Below are 20,116 nucleotides of genomic sequence, written 5' to 3'. Positions count from 1 at the left end.
GAAGGGAGGATGTATCACTATGCTGATAAAAAGTGGATGTGTTAGAATAGAATGTCCTCCTTGATAATGAAGAAAGGACATCACGGAGATCACAAAATCATATTTATTTATTTATATGGAGGCATCGGCCATGACTGCACTAAACTGATGTGTAAATCTGAACTTTCTGCCAAGCATTATTAGTCTCAGAGTCAGTGGTGCAGTGCCCATATAGCTGCCTGAATGATATTGCAGGTAACAGCTAGAGAAAATCATGTCTCTGTTGGGAGGAATAAAACTTTCAGTGAGCCATATTTTGTTCTGTTGCTTCCTTGCAGTTGTCAGATCACATCAATCATTTAGAAATGGCAGGGATGTTTTGCTCCATTTCATACTGTACAGATATAAAATTATTAGGATTTCTAACAATGACATACAGTAAAGTAAGTCTAATACATTTAGATCTGCATGTAGATAAAATGATATGAGAAACAGAATTACATCTTCATTGTGCTCTAGGCTGAATGATCTTGAATACTGACAATTTAGCTATATTTTGCAAAATTATAATATTATTCTGCAATGTTTTCTCTCTTTTTCTTTTTTGGGCTTTAGTACATTACTTTATTTTTTTTGTCCATCATTTTATTTCTTGGGGCATGCAATTATCGCTTTAGGCAATGAGTTAGAACTAACAATACATCATGAAGTTACAAGAATGGTATGTATAAATTTGTTTAAATTCTAAATGTAACGGCTGTATACACTATTGTTAGCCAAAGTGATAAGACTAGCAAATTTCTCAGCTGCATGGTGACATGCATTGGGTACTAGACATGTAACTTTTTCCCAACCATGCCAGCATCAGGAAAGGGTCATCAGGTTTGATCCATTCCTAATACAGACATTGGTACAGGTCAGAGACTCAAGAATATTATTGCCAGGAGGTCAACATGGCAGCAAGATAACTAAATCAAGGATACCTTTTGTTACCCAACTCAAATTATTAAAGATGCAAGCTTATATCCTTAATTAACTAGGTATACCAATATAAAGTATATCCTAAACTACAAACGCTTTTCAAGAATATCAATATTCACAACTCTGTATTTATCTTTTCAATGTCCAGGGACAGTGTTTGACAGTTCATTGTTCAGTATGAACATGTTACTGCCCACCAACATAGTGCTCACATATACAAATATTGTATTCAGATCAGATTTTTCCATACTGTATTCTTGTTGTTTCTGCCAACAAGAATTGTTACCAAGAATTTTTATATTTTGACATGCCAGGTCTTCTGAATTGTTGCATTGTTGCCATTGTATTTATTAATAAAATGTGTAGATAAGACACATGGCGGGGCAGACACATAATTTTAAGCCCCTCTGTTTCTAAAACAGATCTTGCACCTTTATTTGAATGTTTCCAATACATTTACATTTTCTGTCATAAATTATTTTTTAAATATGTTTACCTCTCTTATCAAATCTAACATTGTCTTAATTCTGTTTGCTGTTCTGTTCGGTGCCCTCATGTTCTACACCACTATCTTGTTTCTTGTTTGTTCCCTAATGATTTTTGGTGCTGGCACATGATCTCATTTTACACATGTGCAAGATTTGGCACTATATCATCAGGGGTAGGTTCACAAAAATGATTACCGAATATCCAATCTTTCTTTGAGTATAAACAAGATTGGGACAAGGTCATTTGCTTTTGATCAACTCCCCCTGATGATATCGCAGTGCAAAATCAGGCACCAGTATCATGTTATGTTTAGAATTCCATATCCCAAAATTCACCTGTCAATCATTCAGGTAATTAGGTTAAAAGAAAAAAAGGCTGTAAATACTTGCATGTATAATTCTTGAAATAGTAGGGGATGGGAGATTAAAAAAACTGTTGAAATATGATTTCAGCAACACAGGATAGATTGACTTCTTCTTTATTAACACATTATATATATATATATATATATATATATATATATATATATATATATGCAATAGAAAAACACCATAAAACACATTCCCCTTTTCAAAGTCTGCAGCTGCCATACATTCATTAAATACTTTTCTTGCTAAATATACATTTTAGGAAGCTGTTCTCCTAACAACTGCTAATATTAGCTTTAAAAAACATTTTGACACTTTTGAAGCAATACACATACCATTTACAAATTTCTTTTGATAAAAAAGCATCCATATATAGTAAGTGGCTTACATAAACTTGGTTGTTTTTGAACCGTTTCTGGATCTCATACAACAAGCTGCTATCTGTGAGCTCACTCAGAGTTGCTAAATCGTCATTTGGCGCTGCTGGCATTAATTTGATCTGGAAAAAAGCACATATATTACTTGTATTATAGCTATAATATACTGGCAACATAATATTTAAGGAAGAGCAACAAGCAATTCACAAAAAATTGCAATATTTCTGTATGTATTGTAGAAGCTTAAAAAGAAAGCTTCAGAGTGATGGTCCATAGGAAAAAATTACCTGGCCAGTGCACCCCCATATCCCATTGCAGACTCTCCAATCGCAGGCTCAGACCTGCTTGTTAAACATCCTGGGGGGAAAGTAGCTCAGGGCTGTGGACACAACAAAAGTTGTGTCCATGCAGGAAACATGATCAGCGGTGTCCCCCGTATGGACACAACAAAAGTTGTGTCCACAGCTCAGTGCTACTTTCCCCCCAGAATGTTTAGCAAGCAGGTCTGAGCCTGCGAGGGGAGAGTGCATGGGTTCTGGCATCATGACATCACTCTGGGGGAATTTTCTTCCCTTAGAGTGACACACGGCTCCCTGTGCATGCACAGGATTTACAGGTATGAATGTAGTGGTCTATGAGGTTCAAAAGGTTGGCAACCACTGAACTAGACTCAAAACTCAAAGTGAGCAATGAGAATAACCAAAGGAAAAAATGAAGTGCACATTGCTTGCCACAAACCAAATAACTTCAGGTGAGTTATTTTTATAGTATGGCCTGTAGCGGGGGAGACCTATACGCATAATAAAAAATCTTATAATGATGCTTAAAATTTCACTGAATATGTGACACAATCCGAGAAATGACCTGAAATGTCCTAAAATTTAAAGCTTCTTGCACATATTCGGTGGCTCTTGTTTCGGCTTTTGAGTATATTTTTGTAGTTGTTGGAAGCGCTTGACTTTAGGGTTGAATCCCAGAGGGCTTCCTTTGAGGTAAGCTTGAAATTTACTTCTGGAGAAAGATACATGATAGTGTCTAACTGAAGCATCTAACCACAGCTTTTAATAGTAACTCCTATGACTAAACCTGTGTTCCCATACATGCATTAAAACGTGTAGTAGTAATACACATTAAAAGCATTAATAACCTTTGCTTCAATAAAAAAAGAGAGGCACACATGACTTAACCCTATCCATATCGTCTGTTTCATTACATTACCTGTTCCAGTTTAGTAGAACTGCTCATATTGATTCTTTCAGAAGCATTGTCTTGTGAGTAATGCTTGCTTAATGTCTTTCCTGAATCTTTGAACATTGTGTCTTTTTCCAGCAAACTGTCTTGCTTAGAAATTGGTATTGCCAATGGACGTCTAAAAAAAATTAGAAAGAGAGCAAGAACATTATAGATAAGTGAAATTAGCTCAACCTGATTCTCCCTAGAATAGAAGCAATTATTATGGAGGATTTTGGATGAACTTGTGCACAGAAGAAAGAAGGCAAAAGGCGTGTAGCTAGTAATATTTAAAATTCAACTCAGTGCAAGCCAAGCTAAAAATGCCTACGTTGGCAGAATAATCATGAAACTGAATTGTGCAAAGAAAACAGATCAATAAGCCATCTAAAGATTTTTGAGCTGAGGCCACTAGTAAATGTGAATGCAAAGATTCAGGCTAAAACCTGGCTAGTTTCTTCAAACTGAGCAGCATATATAATTTACTATATACCATGTAAATAATAAGCAAAGTTTTTTATATTTAGAATTAATTAAATATTGCCTTCATTTCGCCTGCATTGATTTTACAAGTATCTTCCAAAAAGTGTTACAGTACATTTTTAAACAATAGATATCCATGCATTGTTTAATTAACCCCTTTGTGTCCCAATGATTATATTATGCCATATTTAGGAAGCTACACATGTAACAAAGAGTGAGCAATAGGGACAGCAGTGCTAACAAAAGATAGATTTGTTTGGGTGGAAGCAAAAAGATATAACTTCTAATATCCTTTTGATATCAATGAAAGATTTAAATACAGTATACACAATTTAGAGTTCTATGTATAGTATACACAACTTTGTTGTTATAATACACAAAATTAGAACCAGCAAACATTAACAAAAAGCTAAGGTCTATAAAATAGATAAGCTGCCAATTTTGCATTCAACCATTCATGCAATTTGTGAAACAGTAATCAGATAGTGGGATGCTCCAAAACATTGCACCCACATGCATTATGTTCTGCCCTTTCTTGGATGCAAAGTGATTGGAACTAAGGATGGAATTCTGAATGCTTTTGAATATTTGTTTCTACAACATATATGACTTGCATATTTCCAATCTATATTTAAAAATATGTCCAGTCTATACACGTCAATTATGAAACCCCAAAATTGGTCATGTTATCATTGGATAGCTGGTGGTTCACATCAGGGAAACTAGATCAGGGAAATGAGTTTTGGCCCATATGTACTAACCCTAAAACCCTTCATTGTAGATCTATACCTTCATAATTTATGATACATAGAAGTTCTATACAAATAGTAAACAGTTGTTGGGAAATGGAGTGAATGATCTCTTTATAAGTATGAAAGATAAGCTATAAAAAGAAATAGAAAACTTGAAAACTATGGTATGTACAACCTGAATAGAATACAAACCAGAGGAAAAAAATGTTTACAAATGGAAGTACAAAGCAAGCAAATTAAAAAAGCAATTTCAAAGCTAGCAGGTCAACTGTTGCAATATGAAAAAAGCAGAAGGAGAGGATTTGTAAGATGAAGAATGTCAGGTGTTAATGGAGGACTGAAATGAAAAGAGAATGAAAATGTTGAAAAGCCGAATGAAAGCAAATAGAAAGAAACATACAGCAGAATAAATATAAGGTAAAAGGTATTCAGAAGAAACAAACGCAAACGACAATGTAAAAAATGATAATAAAAACATAAGAGCAAAAGGATGGATATGGGAAAAAACTATAGCTCTTATGTGATAGAAATTATGTTTTTTTCAAATACCAAAAAATAGACTAAATAGTTATATGGAGTAGTACTATCATTATATAGGAACTATGAGCATGGAACCAAAAATAGCAACGGCTGTCAGCCATACTCTCATAACATGTCAAACATTAGAATGCTTCTATGATTACATTGTAGATCTTTACGTTGATATTTTACATTATATTGGTATGTTTTAAAATTAAAAAAATATCATGATTGCATCAAACATGAAGCGGAAAAGGAAACCAGTGTAAATAGTGGGATTAAAATAAGCCTTGAGGACAGAAAAGTGTATATATAAATATATAATACTGGGACCATTGAATAATAATTTTAGCAACAGCACAGAACCCTGGCTGAGAAACACTGCTCTAGAGTATTCATTAATATAACCTTAAAGGCTCGCCAGATTGCCACTGGGTCACAACACTTCCCTGTATTAAAAATGTGCAATGACATCATGGAACCTACTGGTCAATCAAACTCTGCCTAACTGACATAACATAATTGTTGAAGGTATTTGGTATAGAATTTAAATTTAACTGCCCCTATTATAGGGTAGCTGATACACTACTTTAAAGGAATCCTGTTGTGAAAGAATATGTTGTTAGTTGTTTATTTGTTCTGAAAATGCTACATGAGAGGATGTCAAGCTTCAATATTATAACTAACCCATAGAAAGCACGCAGCATGTAAAGTCAGAACTTCTGATATGTATGTGTCTTTGGGTTAAAGTTTTAGAAAGTATTGAAACCATTATTCAGCAAGACGTCCGACCATCTAGGGCTTTGTTTATAAAACAGGGAATTAGACATTCCCTCAAACAATACCTTGTGGAAATCTTCCAGGTCCATGTGTTTCAATAGCAGTAATCGATTCCCACCAGGGGATGTTTGAGGGAATGTCAGGTTCCTTGTTTTATAAATAAAGCCCCCAGTGTTTTCAGCAATCTTATTCTGCATATTTTCTTCATGCAGGTTTCCTTTAATATTCTTCTTGCAAAATAACTATAGAACCAAGCAAGACTTAAACTGTTTTGCATAATTACAGCAGTGTTAAAAGCTATGAGCATGGTGACAATGCTAAATTACAATCCCCAAAATAAATATATGAGTCCCATAAGATATGAAGCTATTAATATGTCAACCACAAATCAATTTTTGCAATATTGTGTAATTATAGGGCATACACTTTGCCTCTACTGCCACCATTTACTCAGATATTAAAGGTTAAGTGCTCATGTTTTTGTCACAATGCATTTCTTATACTGAAGCATTCATTTTCAGGAAATGTGTCTGTGCAGTAATCATTATTTCACAGGATGGTGGCAGATGTTATTAAGCTGAATACAGTTCAGTAATGGTTTTCATTTTTAATATACGTTTCATTATGTTGTGTTTATTTTGCATTTATACTGGAAGTTAGAATCAAACAACAGACTACAAAAGGGTTGTATGGCAGAAGAATCAGTAAACGTCTAAAGATTTAGGAATCAGATAGCCAGGTTTGGTTTGAAGAATACAAAAACAAATTAAAAAATCAACGTGTCAGATGCTGCAGGGAAATTGCCAGGAACTAAGAACATGTTTCTGATTTTGAACACTGACCAATTTTCAATTAAAAAGTATAATTTATTGTAATTCCATAGAACTTGAAGTGTTTCTTTTGGTACTTCATATATTCCCTATTGCACTCAATAGTATTTGTATGTTCCTTATTGTTGATCTGCTTCTTGTTTTTTCATCGTTCCTTCTCTAATTCTTTTTTACCTCATTTCGCCCTTTTATCCCCCCTTCTACCAGAATGTTCCTATGTTTGGTTAAGTTCTGTTTATTTTTATGGTATGCTTTTATTCGTGGCTCATATTGTTAGTTTTGTATACAACAGAACATTTGTATAATCTGCATTTACATTTGTACTATTGTCATTTTGTTCTATTCTATGGGCCTGATTTAGTAAAGCTCTCCAAGACTGGAGAGGATACACTTCCATCAGTGAAGCTGGGTGATCCAGCAAACCTGGTATGGATTTCTTCAAAGTCGTTTGCTAGCAAATGTTTTGAATCCTGGACAAGATCCACTCCAGGTTTGCTGGATCACTCAGCTTCAGTGATTAAAGTGTATCCTCTCCAGCCTTGCAGAGCTTTAATAAATCAGGCACTATGTCTTTATTTTAACTTTTAATTAAAATCTTGAATAATAAAAAAGAACCTGAAGTTTAAACAAAATCTTGCCAAAATCAGCCATTTTATATATTTAAAGTGGAAATTCTACCTAAAAGCAGACACCACAAGTGGACCACTATTATCTTTAATACGTTGAAAAACCACCTCTATGTGTTTCACTATAGTTTCACTATAGAGGGGGCCTGGCTTCCCTGAGTTTAGGACCCTTCTAACTGCTATTGCCTTGTCCATAGAAAGTGCCATTATTACATAAAAATTTTAAGCCACAACCATGGTATTCATTACTTTTTTGTCCCAAACTGGAATTGGGACTTAAACTAGCTTCACTAAGGCATACAGAAGACAAGTTAGAGAAGTGGGGGAATAGAAAGATGTGGCTTGCAAAGATAATAGTAGACATTTTGTGATTTTTTTTAACTTTAAAAAAGTTTACCAGAGCTTAGTTTTTAGGTATAGTATACTAAATCACAATTGCAGCCAAAAACCATATTACAACACTACAATTTCATGTTGATTTTATTAATTAATTCATTTTATTATACTACATATTGTACAGCAGGAATCATCCTCCTGCTACTGAAGAAGATAGGTTATGTGGCACAAAGTCAAGAACCTAATCTCACCACTTAAAGTAATTTGTTATTCTCCAATAAAAAAAAAAACTTAAATAAAAGTGCTCTTAATGTCCCTCTACAAGGTCCCATAAATACCATCTGAGCCTATCAGTGCAGTTCACATACTGCGATGCTGTAGTGCTTTTCTGGAATATTATACTGAAACATTTACTTGTACATTAGACTTGGATATTTCACAATGCTAACAGTAGCCTAAATCTGACATTTCAGTTTTTTCCTTGACCAGCTTTTTAATGTTGAATAACTCAAGATTTGTTATATTACACATGGGGCTGATGTAAGGGGCACTGTATACCTGAATCAGTTTAGTTTGTTAGTTTTTTTTTTTTTTAGAGACAAGATTCTTTAATAAGGCATCTTAACTGCATCAAGATCCAGTAACCTATAACAAATGTAGAGATTTTATATTTTTCAGAAAATTACTGCACCTAATAAGCAACATTCATCATTGTATATGGTTTTTATTGGTTTTGTTTTATCTTACAGTTTACTGGTAGCTAGTGGAAGATCCTGTAGGAGTTCTTCATATTGATCTTCCCGAAAAACAGGTGAAGAGGAGGGGTCTTTTTTCTTTTCTTCTGCGATATCCTCAGCCTTGAATAGCATGTCCTGTATTATTTCTGTTGCAGCAATGTCTGCAGGTATATGTGCAATTAGTTGGAATCAAATATGCAGAAGATTAAGGTTTAGACATTTCTTTTTATAAAAAAAAGTGACTGTAGGGAAGAGACACAGCTCACAGGCTTACATTTTGCAAAGCTCTGGGCTATTCTTAGGCCTGATAATGCTTTAAAAAAAAATAATAGTCATTAAAACCCATCTGTTAAAATCCTAATCACCACTGTATAATAAATGAATATTATTTTTTTCAGTTGTAATTTATCCCTGTAAAAGCAGAAGTGTGAAGCTGAGTATACAGCAGTAAAGCTCCAATAAAGATGTCTTGTCTCCTGTCTGAGTTTAACATTGACAACACTCAAAAATTCTCACCTGACAGAAGTCCTTTCTAGATTACATTAAAGTAAACTAAATATTATGATACAACTGAACTCCAGCCTTAGCTTTTTTTCTTTCACTTTAGACTTTCCTCTCTGGGAACAATCCCATTTCTGAGCACACTTCACTTTCCACATAGGAAGCAATAAAAGCTATAGTAAGTATCCTGGACCCAATAATTTTCCTGTCTGGTGGACTACAATTATCATCAAGCCCTCTCCCACCCTGTTCTTTCTATGGACCTCATTTTAGCTATTTGCTTTCCTTTTTTTTAAGTTCTTTAAGTTTCTGCATTATGTGTGACCATTACCTAGAGCATTTTTTTGCTGCTCAGTAATAAATTCTGGTGTAATGGGTAATCTGTCTATCTTAAAATCTTTGCTTGTGGGCTTATGATAGAGGTAAGGTTTTAGCTTAATAACCCATAAATTGGTGGGCGATATTCCTATTTTATTATTTAATAAAAATGTATGTTTTAATAGTCAGCATTTCCCCTGTTCTGCACATGCTGAGGGTTCTGTATATGCAGGGTAGAGAAACAAATATTTTGTGGTATAAAAAAAAAAAAATAGCTGTCACTCTAAAAGGCTCAAAAATCAATCTTATCCTCTAAATACAATGATATCTGCATGGTCAGCTGAACACTGAGATGCTTCAATAACCCAATGGGGGCATTGCCACAGGTTGTGGCAGCAGGGCCAAGAATAGCCTATTTAATTGTTTCCTTAGTCACAAAACTCATAATCTTTAAACAAGTTAAAAAAATGTAATTACATTAACAAAAAAAATGTATGCTATAGTATATGACCTTTTGCGTCATTCTGTGTATTCTAAGGCAGCAGTGCCACATTAAGTGTTCTTCTCTGTATTAAAGTGAAGAATAAATCCAGGTGCTTTCTGGGGATGGAAGAGCTCACACATTGAGATTGAATTAACACGATAAAAATAGGGTGAAAATCACAAAGCAAAACCATGGAAAGCACAAGGAAGATTGGGAAATGAAATGTGAGTATTACACTTGTTCCCACAGTATAAGGTATTAAAAAGAAATTTTAATGCATTCAGATCAAAATGTTAGGCATACCTGAAGGTTTATCCCCATTACAGTTGATGATATTTGGGTCTGCTCGATGGACCAGAAGAATTTTTACAAGGTTTGTCTGTTAAAATATAAATGTGAACATATTATGTTTGCAGAAAACATTGTTATACTACAAATACCACACCAACCAATTTACTGGAGCTGCAATGAATAGCAAAGTACAGAGCAAATCTTCCATATTCCATCAACATGCATGATGGAAAACACACAGTTACTTTAAAAGCTGTCTGACTCAGTAGTATCAGAAATTAGTGTTTACATGCATCTCTGTCAGGATCATTATTATCAACAAACTGTATTTATATAGCGCCAACATATTACACAGCGCTGTACATTAAATAGGGGATGCAAATGACAGACATTTAGAAACCATGGCACAGAAGGAGGAGGAGAGGACCCTGCCCGAAAGAGCTTATAAACTAAGAGTTATGGCAGAGTTGTACACAATAGGATTTTTGTAGTGTTATGTTTTCAAAAGTTTAATCTTGTAGAGGTAAAAATTGTAAAACAAATACAAAGATGGCAGATGTTCTAGCCTTAAAGAAAATGCACTTGTTATTTCTATCTGTGTTGTAGGATTATTTTTCTCACTTCCTGCCTGGTGAAGCTTTTGTCACAGGGTCAATGAGGTCCTAATCTTTCTCCACTCAATCCACAATTATTGAAAAATGTTCTGCTAAACATACACTATATACAAAAAAAAAAAACATTCTGTAGAACAGTCATGGGATTACTTTAATGTGCATTATTTGCCCTGTGCAGATAGCTCTAGTGATTATCCCATTGGCTGGGACAAATAAATATAGGTGATAAATTATTCCATAATAAAAAGTTGTCCTGGACCAGAGTTTCTCTAGGAACAATTTGTAATGTGGAGGAATCCCTTGAAATAACATTCAGGTATTCAAGGAACCCCCTGCTGTAATGATTATATCCAGAGCTGACATTTCATTACTGTGGTGGTCATTTGGAAGAATGACTCTTTCATTGCTGACCATTGGGAAGAATGTCAATCTTACTGACAGCCAAAAAGTTCATTGGTGTCAACTTAATTGACCTGGGGATCAAAAAGCCTTCATTGCCACAGGTTGCAGGGTCACCCAGGTTTTCTAATTATTGTGTATCTTCTCCAGTCTTGGGAGCTTTAATAAATCAGGCCCAATGTTTTATTATCTGTACAATTTGACATTATGTGAAATAAAAACAGAATTCCATTAATAGGCAAAATACAGAGGCCTAGATATTCCAAAAAGTCCACTGAAATATTATGCTTATCTATAAATGCTGTTACAAAAGCTTAAACCCTCACAACTAAAATGTACATGCTTCCTATTGAATATACTGCATTGACAATGCATGGAATAGTTTTAAGCATAAGATCTCTTTACAGTTAAGGTAAGCACCTTGGTGGGCATTATGGACTTTGCACCAAATGAACACATTGTATACCATATTGCTATTACCATGTTGCCATATTGAATAAGAGTTGGCAAATGATGGTTGAAGGAAGATCTGTGGGGTAATTCTACTATATTACCTGTCCATATTTTGCAGCCAGATGAAGAGCAGTCCAGTACTGGTTATCTTGAGCATCTGTGTCAGCATTGTGTTCCAATAGCAAGCAAGTAACATCCTTATAGCCGCCTGCACAGGCTATGTGAAGCTGTTGAAACATGCATAAAATATATAAAAATTTTAAATTTACAAATCAAATGAATCCCTTCTCAAAAACCGTTAACATAGTAACACAGATATGTATCTACAGAATGCAGCTACTCTGCAAATAAAAGCCTTGCTTATTATTTTCATTAACAATTCCTGTGTGATTCTTTAGGAACAGTATTGGTAACATAGTTCAACTGTTCGTACATTGCATTACTAAATTTCACCAGCAGATGACACTGCAATGGAAAAATACCCCTTTAGATGATATAATGCAGTAGCTATAAAAAGCTGGACCTTATCAAATTATCATATACCATCAGGGTTTTCTCTACAGGTTGGAAATCCCAATTATGTATACTCCTTTCACCTTATGTGGTCTGCTAAACCAATACCTTCAATTACATTTATGTAAGCTCCTAAACACTTGTACTTGGATTTAGTATATGGACACTATTGTTGACAAAGATGACATTGCTGTGTCATGAATGGTCTAGTAATTTTACAGATAGCAAATGTGCCAGGCATTCTTATCTCACTGTTATAAATAGATCTTATTTTATCCACAGCCTGTTTGTACAGGGAAAGAACAGATGCTTATCCGCCGCATGATAGTAAGTTAACATACCAATTACAGCTGTCCCAGCTCTCCAATGAAAAGCAACACTGTAGGTGGAAACAATCTGCACAGAGTGAGTAGTGGATGAACCAAGCATGACACCAGTTACGGCTTAGCTGACCCCATGAAGGACTCTCCTCTTGACAACTTCTTCAGAGTCTAACATTGTATGTTAGGTAAATGATTGCCCAAACAGCTACTTAATATGTGACAATGTCCAAAAGAAAAAACTGCTTGATAATTATAATGCTTCAGAAAGAAATCTCTATCCATTTTGAATTGATAGACAATCTTACCAGGGTTACACCATCATCATTTTTCTCATTAACGCTTCCCCCAGCAGCAAGCAGCTGCTTCACATCCGATAACATCACTGTTGCTCTCTGGGTTCTGATCTGTCGCAATGAGGTCAAATCAACACCTGCAGAAGAGCACAAGAACATATGATCACAGAAGAACTGGGAAATAAATCCAATCAAATGTATAACCTAGGTTTTAATTAAACTAAACTGAGGCATAAATGATAGATGACAGTCAAACGTCATGAAACAACCTGGTTAGGAGGATGAAAGGGTGTTGAGTTATATGTATTGCCTATACTGTATATCTCTGTATCAGGGAAAACAAAAGGAAGACCTGCATCATGTTTAGCTTTACGTACACTAACGTGATTACATTTTGTTTTTTAAAGCACTGTATATTAAACAATTTTTCCATAACCTGCTGTTTTCACTATATGTTTTTCTTTTTTCAATAGAAACATTAAAATATAAAAAAAAAAAAAACTTGTAAAAGAAAGGGGCACAGTACAGAAAATTAAGAAACAGGTTTAACAAATATATGAAACAATGATAAAGCAAACAGAAGCATATACATAATAAAATGTAAAATTCTCATAGATACATCCAGCTCATTTGAGTCAACAACATAACTTTGTAAAAACACTAGAGAGCAAATTGTAAAGTTGCTATAATATCAAATGAAACAAAAAACTGGCAATATATCAAGAATCATTTACATTGACTCAAGAGTAGTGTAAAACAATAACCATATGGATTGGGGAAGATGGGGGGAGATGGAAAAAGACAAGAAACAGATTTTCCTAGTAGTAAAAGGATTCAGGTTACTAATTATTCTATCCATGGATTCCATGTATGGTCAAAAGTGTCAAGGGCGTCATTGAGCATGCAGGTAAGTTTGCCATTAACCATTATCCAGTTAGGTCCATCTGAAACAATGTCATTAGTGATTAAGTTTGATTTCCAAACCTTAGCAAAGGCAAGAAGACCAACAAAATATATTTGGACAGTGTTTTGATGGGCTTGGGCAAATGCAGATTCAGTCTTGCTGAACAATGCACACTCAGCGGTCATGTCAAAATTATTTGTATACCAGTTGAAAACAAGCAAAAACCCGCGATCAATACTCTTGCACTATCAGGAATGACCGCCATGTGTTTCACTGTACTCCTCTGACCACATGCTTGGAAACAGATTGGGGATGAAGCAAAGTTTTGAAATCCTGTCTGGCACCAAGTATCAAGTAATAAATTCAACCAGGGAAATATATATTTAAAGACATTTTTGACAACTCAGAAGCCATCTCACCCCAGTCCTCCATCTCCCAAGTTGTCCCCAAACCCACATGTAAGAAACTTTGGAAGAGAAAGGTACAAGAGGGTCATATACAAAATTGAAATTTGACTCCTATTAGCATTCACTGATTTTCAGAAGCTTTTAAATGGGGTCATGCAATATGGGGGGGACCAGAGTTTATATTTGGAATAATGTTAATAGTATCTGTAATATTCCTACTGGGGAAGTCCATGCTTATGAGTTCGAGGCTCAAAATTAAGAATTCATCATCTGTTTTATCACAATGTTTCATATCACTGCCCTAGACCAACTTCGTGATAGTGACGTTGTGTTAGTGTTAGGGTATTTTTAAATAAAAGATGTGGATTGGGAACACCTTTTGGAATGACCGGGTTAATAGGGAGTATAGTAAAAAGGTAGTGTATTGTATTGAAAAAAGCAAAAGGATTATTTTAATAGGAAGAAAACTGTTTGCAAATATTAAAAACAAATACCACCCAAGGCTAACTCAGTTCAGGACTAGCAAAATGGACACCACAAAACAATGAATTCATTCCAACCCTTTCAGCTATTTTTGCTACTAAATTGCAAACAATTTTTTTCAAAAATACAGCTATATACATTTTTTTAATTTGCAAAATCCACTGAAATTTCCCACATGACTTGTTCCATTATTTTCAGAACAGGCCTATGTTACTAGTGTACTAGTATGGGGCTGACCATGATGAACACATGTGCCAAAAATGGCAAAAAGCAAATGACTTGTCATTGTCACTTGTCTTGTTCTGCACTCTGCTATTGTGTGGAGGTAGCCACTATGGTTTCTTGAAATCCCCTCCAGCAAGGAGAAGAGTGGTGACATTATCAAATCTCACTCCAAACTCTCTGAGACTAGTTGTCAGAAGAAGCAGTAGGCTGACTAAGCACTCCCACCTTTTAGGATGTGTCCTGCTTTTAAATGTTCCCTATAACATCCAATATTCACTTTGGGTTCAGGGCTACTTTTATATTTATCACAATATAAATATCTTTAACAACACATTGAAAAAACTAAATTACACAAAACCATTCTCCTCACATTATGACAGCTTGATGATTCTGGCCTGCTATTAATTAATCATAGTGAGATGTAAATCATAAATGTCCTCCCAGCGGGGTCCTTCTTCTGACCCTGCTCGGGGGCGCACCGGCCAGAGCCGCGGACTATTAAAATTTGCTTGAGGACCACCAGTAGTCCATTGGCAACCGCTGCTTCACAGGGTACCTTCATAGTACCATATAATAACCCAAGCTTACCCATTAGTCACTTTAAATAATATTCCTGATTTGCCTGTTTCCAAATACTAAAGAGCATCCAACTTTTTAATTAGCATGCTGTACATATAGTGGTTGTAACACGATTGTTGCACTGTGCAGAAATAGCACTCCATATATGAATTTTGTATACAAGATATTACATAATCGAAGGGTTCAAAGTGATTGTGTGGTGTAGCAGGTTTTCTCCTCCAGCAAATATTCCCTTATTTGTTGGAATTGCCAGATTTATTGTTGGGTAATCAGCCTACTATGCAATTTTTGCATTATCACTGTCAAATGTCTTTACCTGTGAAGAAATGATTGGAGGTTTGACATAGAATAGCCTTCCATGTCCTTGAAAAGGAAAGTGATGTGACAGATTTACATATTCTTTATTAGTCAGGGATCAGAAACAGTCAATTGTTTCTTTTTCTATGGAGAAAAGTCATCAAAGTCTTTACTTGACCCAGCTGGAAGAAAGATTGCTGTAGCTCCAACAATACATGATCTTGGTGACCTTGGTAAGACATAGGAAGCCTTTAAAAAAGGTGCTAAAAGAGCGAGTAGATTCATTGTCACTCATTCATAGACCACCTCCACGTTGAATAATGTTCAATGTCGTTATACACCAGACATAACATACAAGCAATTTCCTGTGATTAATATCACATTATAAGCAGTGTTGTTCTTTAACTATCCATTCCACCACACTGTGCTCTTTTTTCCTACATACAAAAGCCTTTTAGCAACTGTCAGTTGTGATGAATTACCGCCGCTCTTCAGAGGCATTGTCTGCATGCTCTAGGACCTTGGCTGCTTGAACAGTCATGGTTTAGGATTTTGATTATCTGTAAAATGGCCTCTAACAATTCCCCAAGGAGTGCAGCCACAACTTCTGTTTTAGAATGTAATGCATTTTTGTTACAATGTCACATTTTGTGACATTATAAAGTTACATTAGGGCCATGTTGACCATGAGGAATAGTAAAAATCCTGTTTCAGGCAGCACATCTTTGCATGACAGTGAACTAGTGTTCTGTTACACTTTTAGGAGTAATTTACTGTGTGCTTGTGATTTGCAGAAACTGGACTACATATAACAGACGACTGGAGAATATTGTCCTATGTCCTAACTCGTGCGACCCCTACCTCTTTTGATGCAGAATGCCTAGAAGACAGCACATGATACCTGACATATTCTTCTGGTTCTACACTACAGCCAATATCATGATAGTACAGAGAGGATTACTGCAATACTCTTCTTTCTTACATTACCTAAATGTAGCATTGTGAAGCCTATAGCTGAAACAATTCATTTATTTATATCAGCGAGACAATCTAGCATTTTACTATTGGGTGGAACAAGCAAATGACTAAAAGCTGGAATAGGAATTGGTTTTAATGGCTTGGGAAATGAATGCCAATTAATGGCTGCAGGGAATTAGTTGCTTCATTAATAGCTCAAGATCATTAAAATTTTGTGTCACCTGCTAAATATGTAGGGAAAGCAGGAGCTTTGCAAAATTCCACTTCAGGTAACAGAATTACATGGAACACCCCCAGCAACAGGTAATGACAAGACAATTATGCAGAGAATAATAACATTCCTAATATTTTGTAATGTAATGTATAATGCTTAACGATTCTTTCATATTTGACTTAACAAATGCCAAAGGGTTAAAGTCACCTCTGTATAATGAATATTACTGTGCCCATTAAATGAGCAACCCCCCTCCATTTAATTATCGGGTTATAATTCTTATCTTAAAGGCCAATGTGCTTATGATCCCATAATGAGCTGAAGAATGCATACACAACAGAGAAGATTAATAAGTTGAAATAGCAGTTTTAATTGGACTATTAATAAGCCATGCTTAACCATTTATAGAGCTTTTACAGTACACTTACTATATATCCTGATTCTGGATGTAAAGAGCTCCCTCCCACAGGTCCGATAAAGTGTACTGATGATCAACATGGATCAGTGACACATAACTATAATAAGAGGGGGCACCTCAATCTACTTATCAACAAGAGAAAATAGACACAAGTGTTTTAACGTATATGCCATATATGGATAAAGTAGGAATGGGTTAGGCTCCATGTAGGAACAGGAATGAAAGAGACACTGGTTCACAACTGTCTACCAGAGGACTTTCCTTACTTTGGAAAGATTTACGCCAACTTTACATGAGCTTCAACCATTCCCTACCAAATTTTAAATAAAAACGAAAATAAACTTTAAAAACAAAAAATTGTGAGCAGGCAACTCTTGATTATTAAACCAAATCTACCTGCTCGTTCAAAATCTTTTGGTAAATGTACACTGAGCTGTGCATACATGGCCAAAGACCCATATTCAGAAGAAGATTGAATGAAGATGTCAGTGCCAGCAAAGAAGCAAATTAGCAGGAGGTATATTTCTCCTTTAAGTGATAACAAATTAACCCCATCCTAATCAGGCCTGACATCAAACAGCCACAATCCCTTTAAACTCTCCAAAAACAGATTGCTCCCAAGGTTAAAACTTACAGTAAGTCTTATTTATAAATGACAATTACAGATGTGCTTTTAGATTTAGGTTGACATATTTACTTTTTGTTTGCACCCTTAAAATTGAGATTTGTGGCTTATGTCAATGGCATTAATTTGACATCAATATGACATGGTTTTAACGTGGGTCATTCAGAACAAACCCACATTTGGTCTGCAAGCAACCTCCTTCTGACTTGCATTTGAATTGCTTCATTCAGGTTTTGAACTCTTACAGGAATGCAAAATTGGCTAAAGCAAAAAAATTGTTGACATAAATCCTTACATATCCGTAACATATTTATTAATGTGCCCGTTATAGTTGGGAATTAATTTAGAAAACAATGTATGTTTCAGATATAAAGATACAGATTTAAAGTTACAGTAAGGATACATAGCCCTCTTTGTAATAAAAAGGTATGATTAAACTTAGATACTTATCTGACAGAATAGCACACTTTCCAAAGTTTTAAAAGTTAAGTGTACATTCTCACAATGTGCACTTTTCCATTTCCGATTACACTAACTTAACCTTACACACCCAAAACAGTTCCATACTTACTGAGATTAATAAAAACGTTCCCCATAATTCTTTACATTTCACTGCTGACAGTTTTTCTTTCTGCCTGTGCCTTAGCAGTACAGCCCCAATGACTTCTATGGGGCTCACCTACGTTCACCTACTTTATGGAGAAACAATGAAACTAAACTGCGCAGATTATGGCAGCAAAGATGGATTTGTGGCAGGGTAATGTAAGCAGTCACCACACCATTCCACTTTGCATCTCATAAATACAGACCTGTGGAGCAAGAGTTTGGATTAGGTTAGTGTAAGGGGGGATGAGTACACATTTTGATAAGTACATCCTTAAGGGTGAGGCTCTTTTAGCTATTTGACTGTAATTTTTAAATTGCATTATCCAAAAGTAACTGTTACTTAAATTAAGGCTACAGTGAAAAGCTCTGTCTTTTTTCCAAAATCTGCCAGGATTTATTATCAGCTTTTTTTTTTAATTTTATTTCTTACACATAAAAGAATAACAGCACTCATGCCATTATCTGCTAGTTGTTACCAACTGTTTTCGCTATTATTATCAGCTATTTTAGGATAGAGAAAGCTGACTGTATGCTTCAAAAAGATTATTTCTACCTTAATCTATACATCAGAAGAGGATGCTATTATGTGTAAATATGAATTGTGGGTTGTGACACATGTGCCTCTTTCATTTGAAATATCAAAGGCTGTACAGTTTTTACAGTAACCAATAAAAAACATGAATAAAACAAGAAACATGACATCCTGTGGCTCACTGTTCTGACGTATATATATATATATATATATTTATCACAGTATGCTGAACCTTTTGTCATCTGCCCTTTTAACAACTCCAGCCTAGTGTGTGTATTTTAATACCTACCATTTTCTTCTAAGTATGTCAGAAGTATAGAGTTGGACTCTGTTCCCTCTGTGGCATAGTCAAGTGCAATATTACCATTCACATCCCGCAAAAGTACATTTGCTCCAGACTAGAAATAAAACATTAACACAATTTAAATATGCAAGAAGATAATAACAGAGAGAAATGGCATTTTATTAAACACTGTAATAGGTGAGTGTACATGGGGATGTAAACACAAACATGTCAGTAAATGCAACAGTGGATGTATCATCTTCAATGCCTAGTTTTGGTATAATAGATAAAATTTGAAGAACATTGATTATATAATGACAACATATTCCACAGCAAGAAGTTAATTTTTAAAATCTCTAAAATCTAAAATAATCCACACAGAGTGGGCCCCTTGTAGAAAATGCAGACTTTATCCTGGAACTGGATGCTAGTGTTTCTTTTCAAAAGATAAACCTTATTTGGAGAAAATTGGCCTGGTTCATTACGCCAGGGTACTCCAGGGTTCATCAGTGAAGCTGGCGGATCCAGCAAACCTGGAATCGATATGGTCCAGGATTCAAAACACTTGCTAGCAAATATTACATTTTTTCCAGGTTTGCTGGATTACCCATCTTTACTGATGAAAGAGTATTCTCTTCAGCCTTGGAGAGCTTTAATGAATCAGACCCATTTTTTCTTAATAAGGTTTATCTTTGGAAAAGTAACACAGGCGTCTAGTTCCAGGATAGAGTCTGCATTTCTTACAAGGGGTACGCTCTGTGTTGGTCATTTTAGATTTTAGAGATTTTAAAAAATTGACTTTTTGCTGTGGAATATGTTGGCATTATATAATCAATGCTACTTCAACTTTTATCTATCATACCAAAACTAGGCATTTGAAGATGATACA

The 20,116-nt window shown here is 35.1% G+C and overlaps 1 protein-coding gene across 1 annotated transcript in view; it reads right to left on the bottom strand.

The window, feature by feature from the left end:
- Positions 1-20,116, bottom strand: part of MYO16 (myosin XVI) — a 126,220-nt gene that overhangs the window by 83,307 nt on the left and 22,797 nt on the right. The window contains exons 5-11 of the mRNA XM_072401576.1: positions 19,234-19,342; positions 12,689-12,813; positions 11,649-11,774; positions 10,094-10,169; positions 8,498-8,648; positions 3,413-3,563; positions 2,206-2,316 (exon numbers count right to left, since the gene is read on the bottom strand). Of these exons, the coding sequence (XP_072257677.1) occupies positions 2,206-2,316; positions 3,413-3,563; positions 8,498-8,648; positions 10,094-10,169; positions 11,649-11,774; positions 12,689-12,813; positions 19,234-19,342 (849 nt within the window). The remainder of the gene's footprint in view (positions 1-2,205; positions 2,317-3,412; positions 3,564-8,497; positions 8,649-10,093; positions 10,170-11,648; positions 11,775-12,688; positions 12,814-19,233; positions 19,343-20,116) is intronic.

This window comes from Pyxicephalus adspersus, chromosome 1 (assembly GCF_032062135.1).
Source record: "Pyxicephalus adspersus chromosome 1, UCB_Pads_2.0, whole genome shotgun sequence".
Lineage (NCBI taxonomy): Eukaryota > Metazoa > Chordata > Amphibia > Anura > Pyxicephalidae > Pyxicephalus > Pyxicephalus adspersus.
This window is presented reverse-complemented; position numbering and strand designations above follow the sequence as displayed.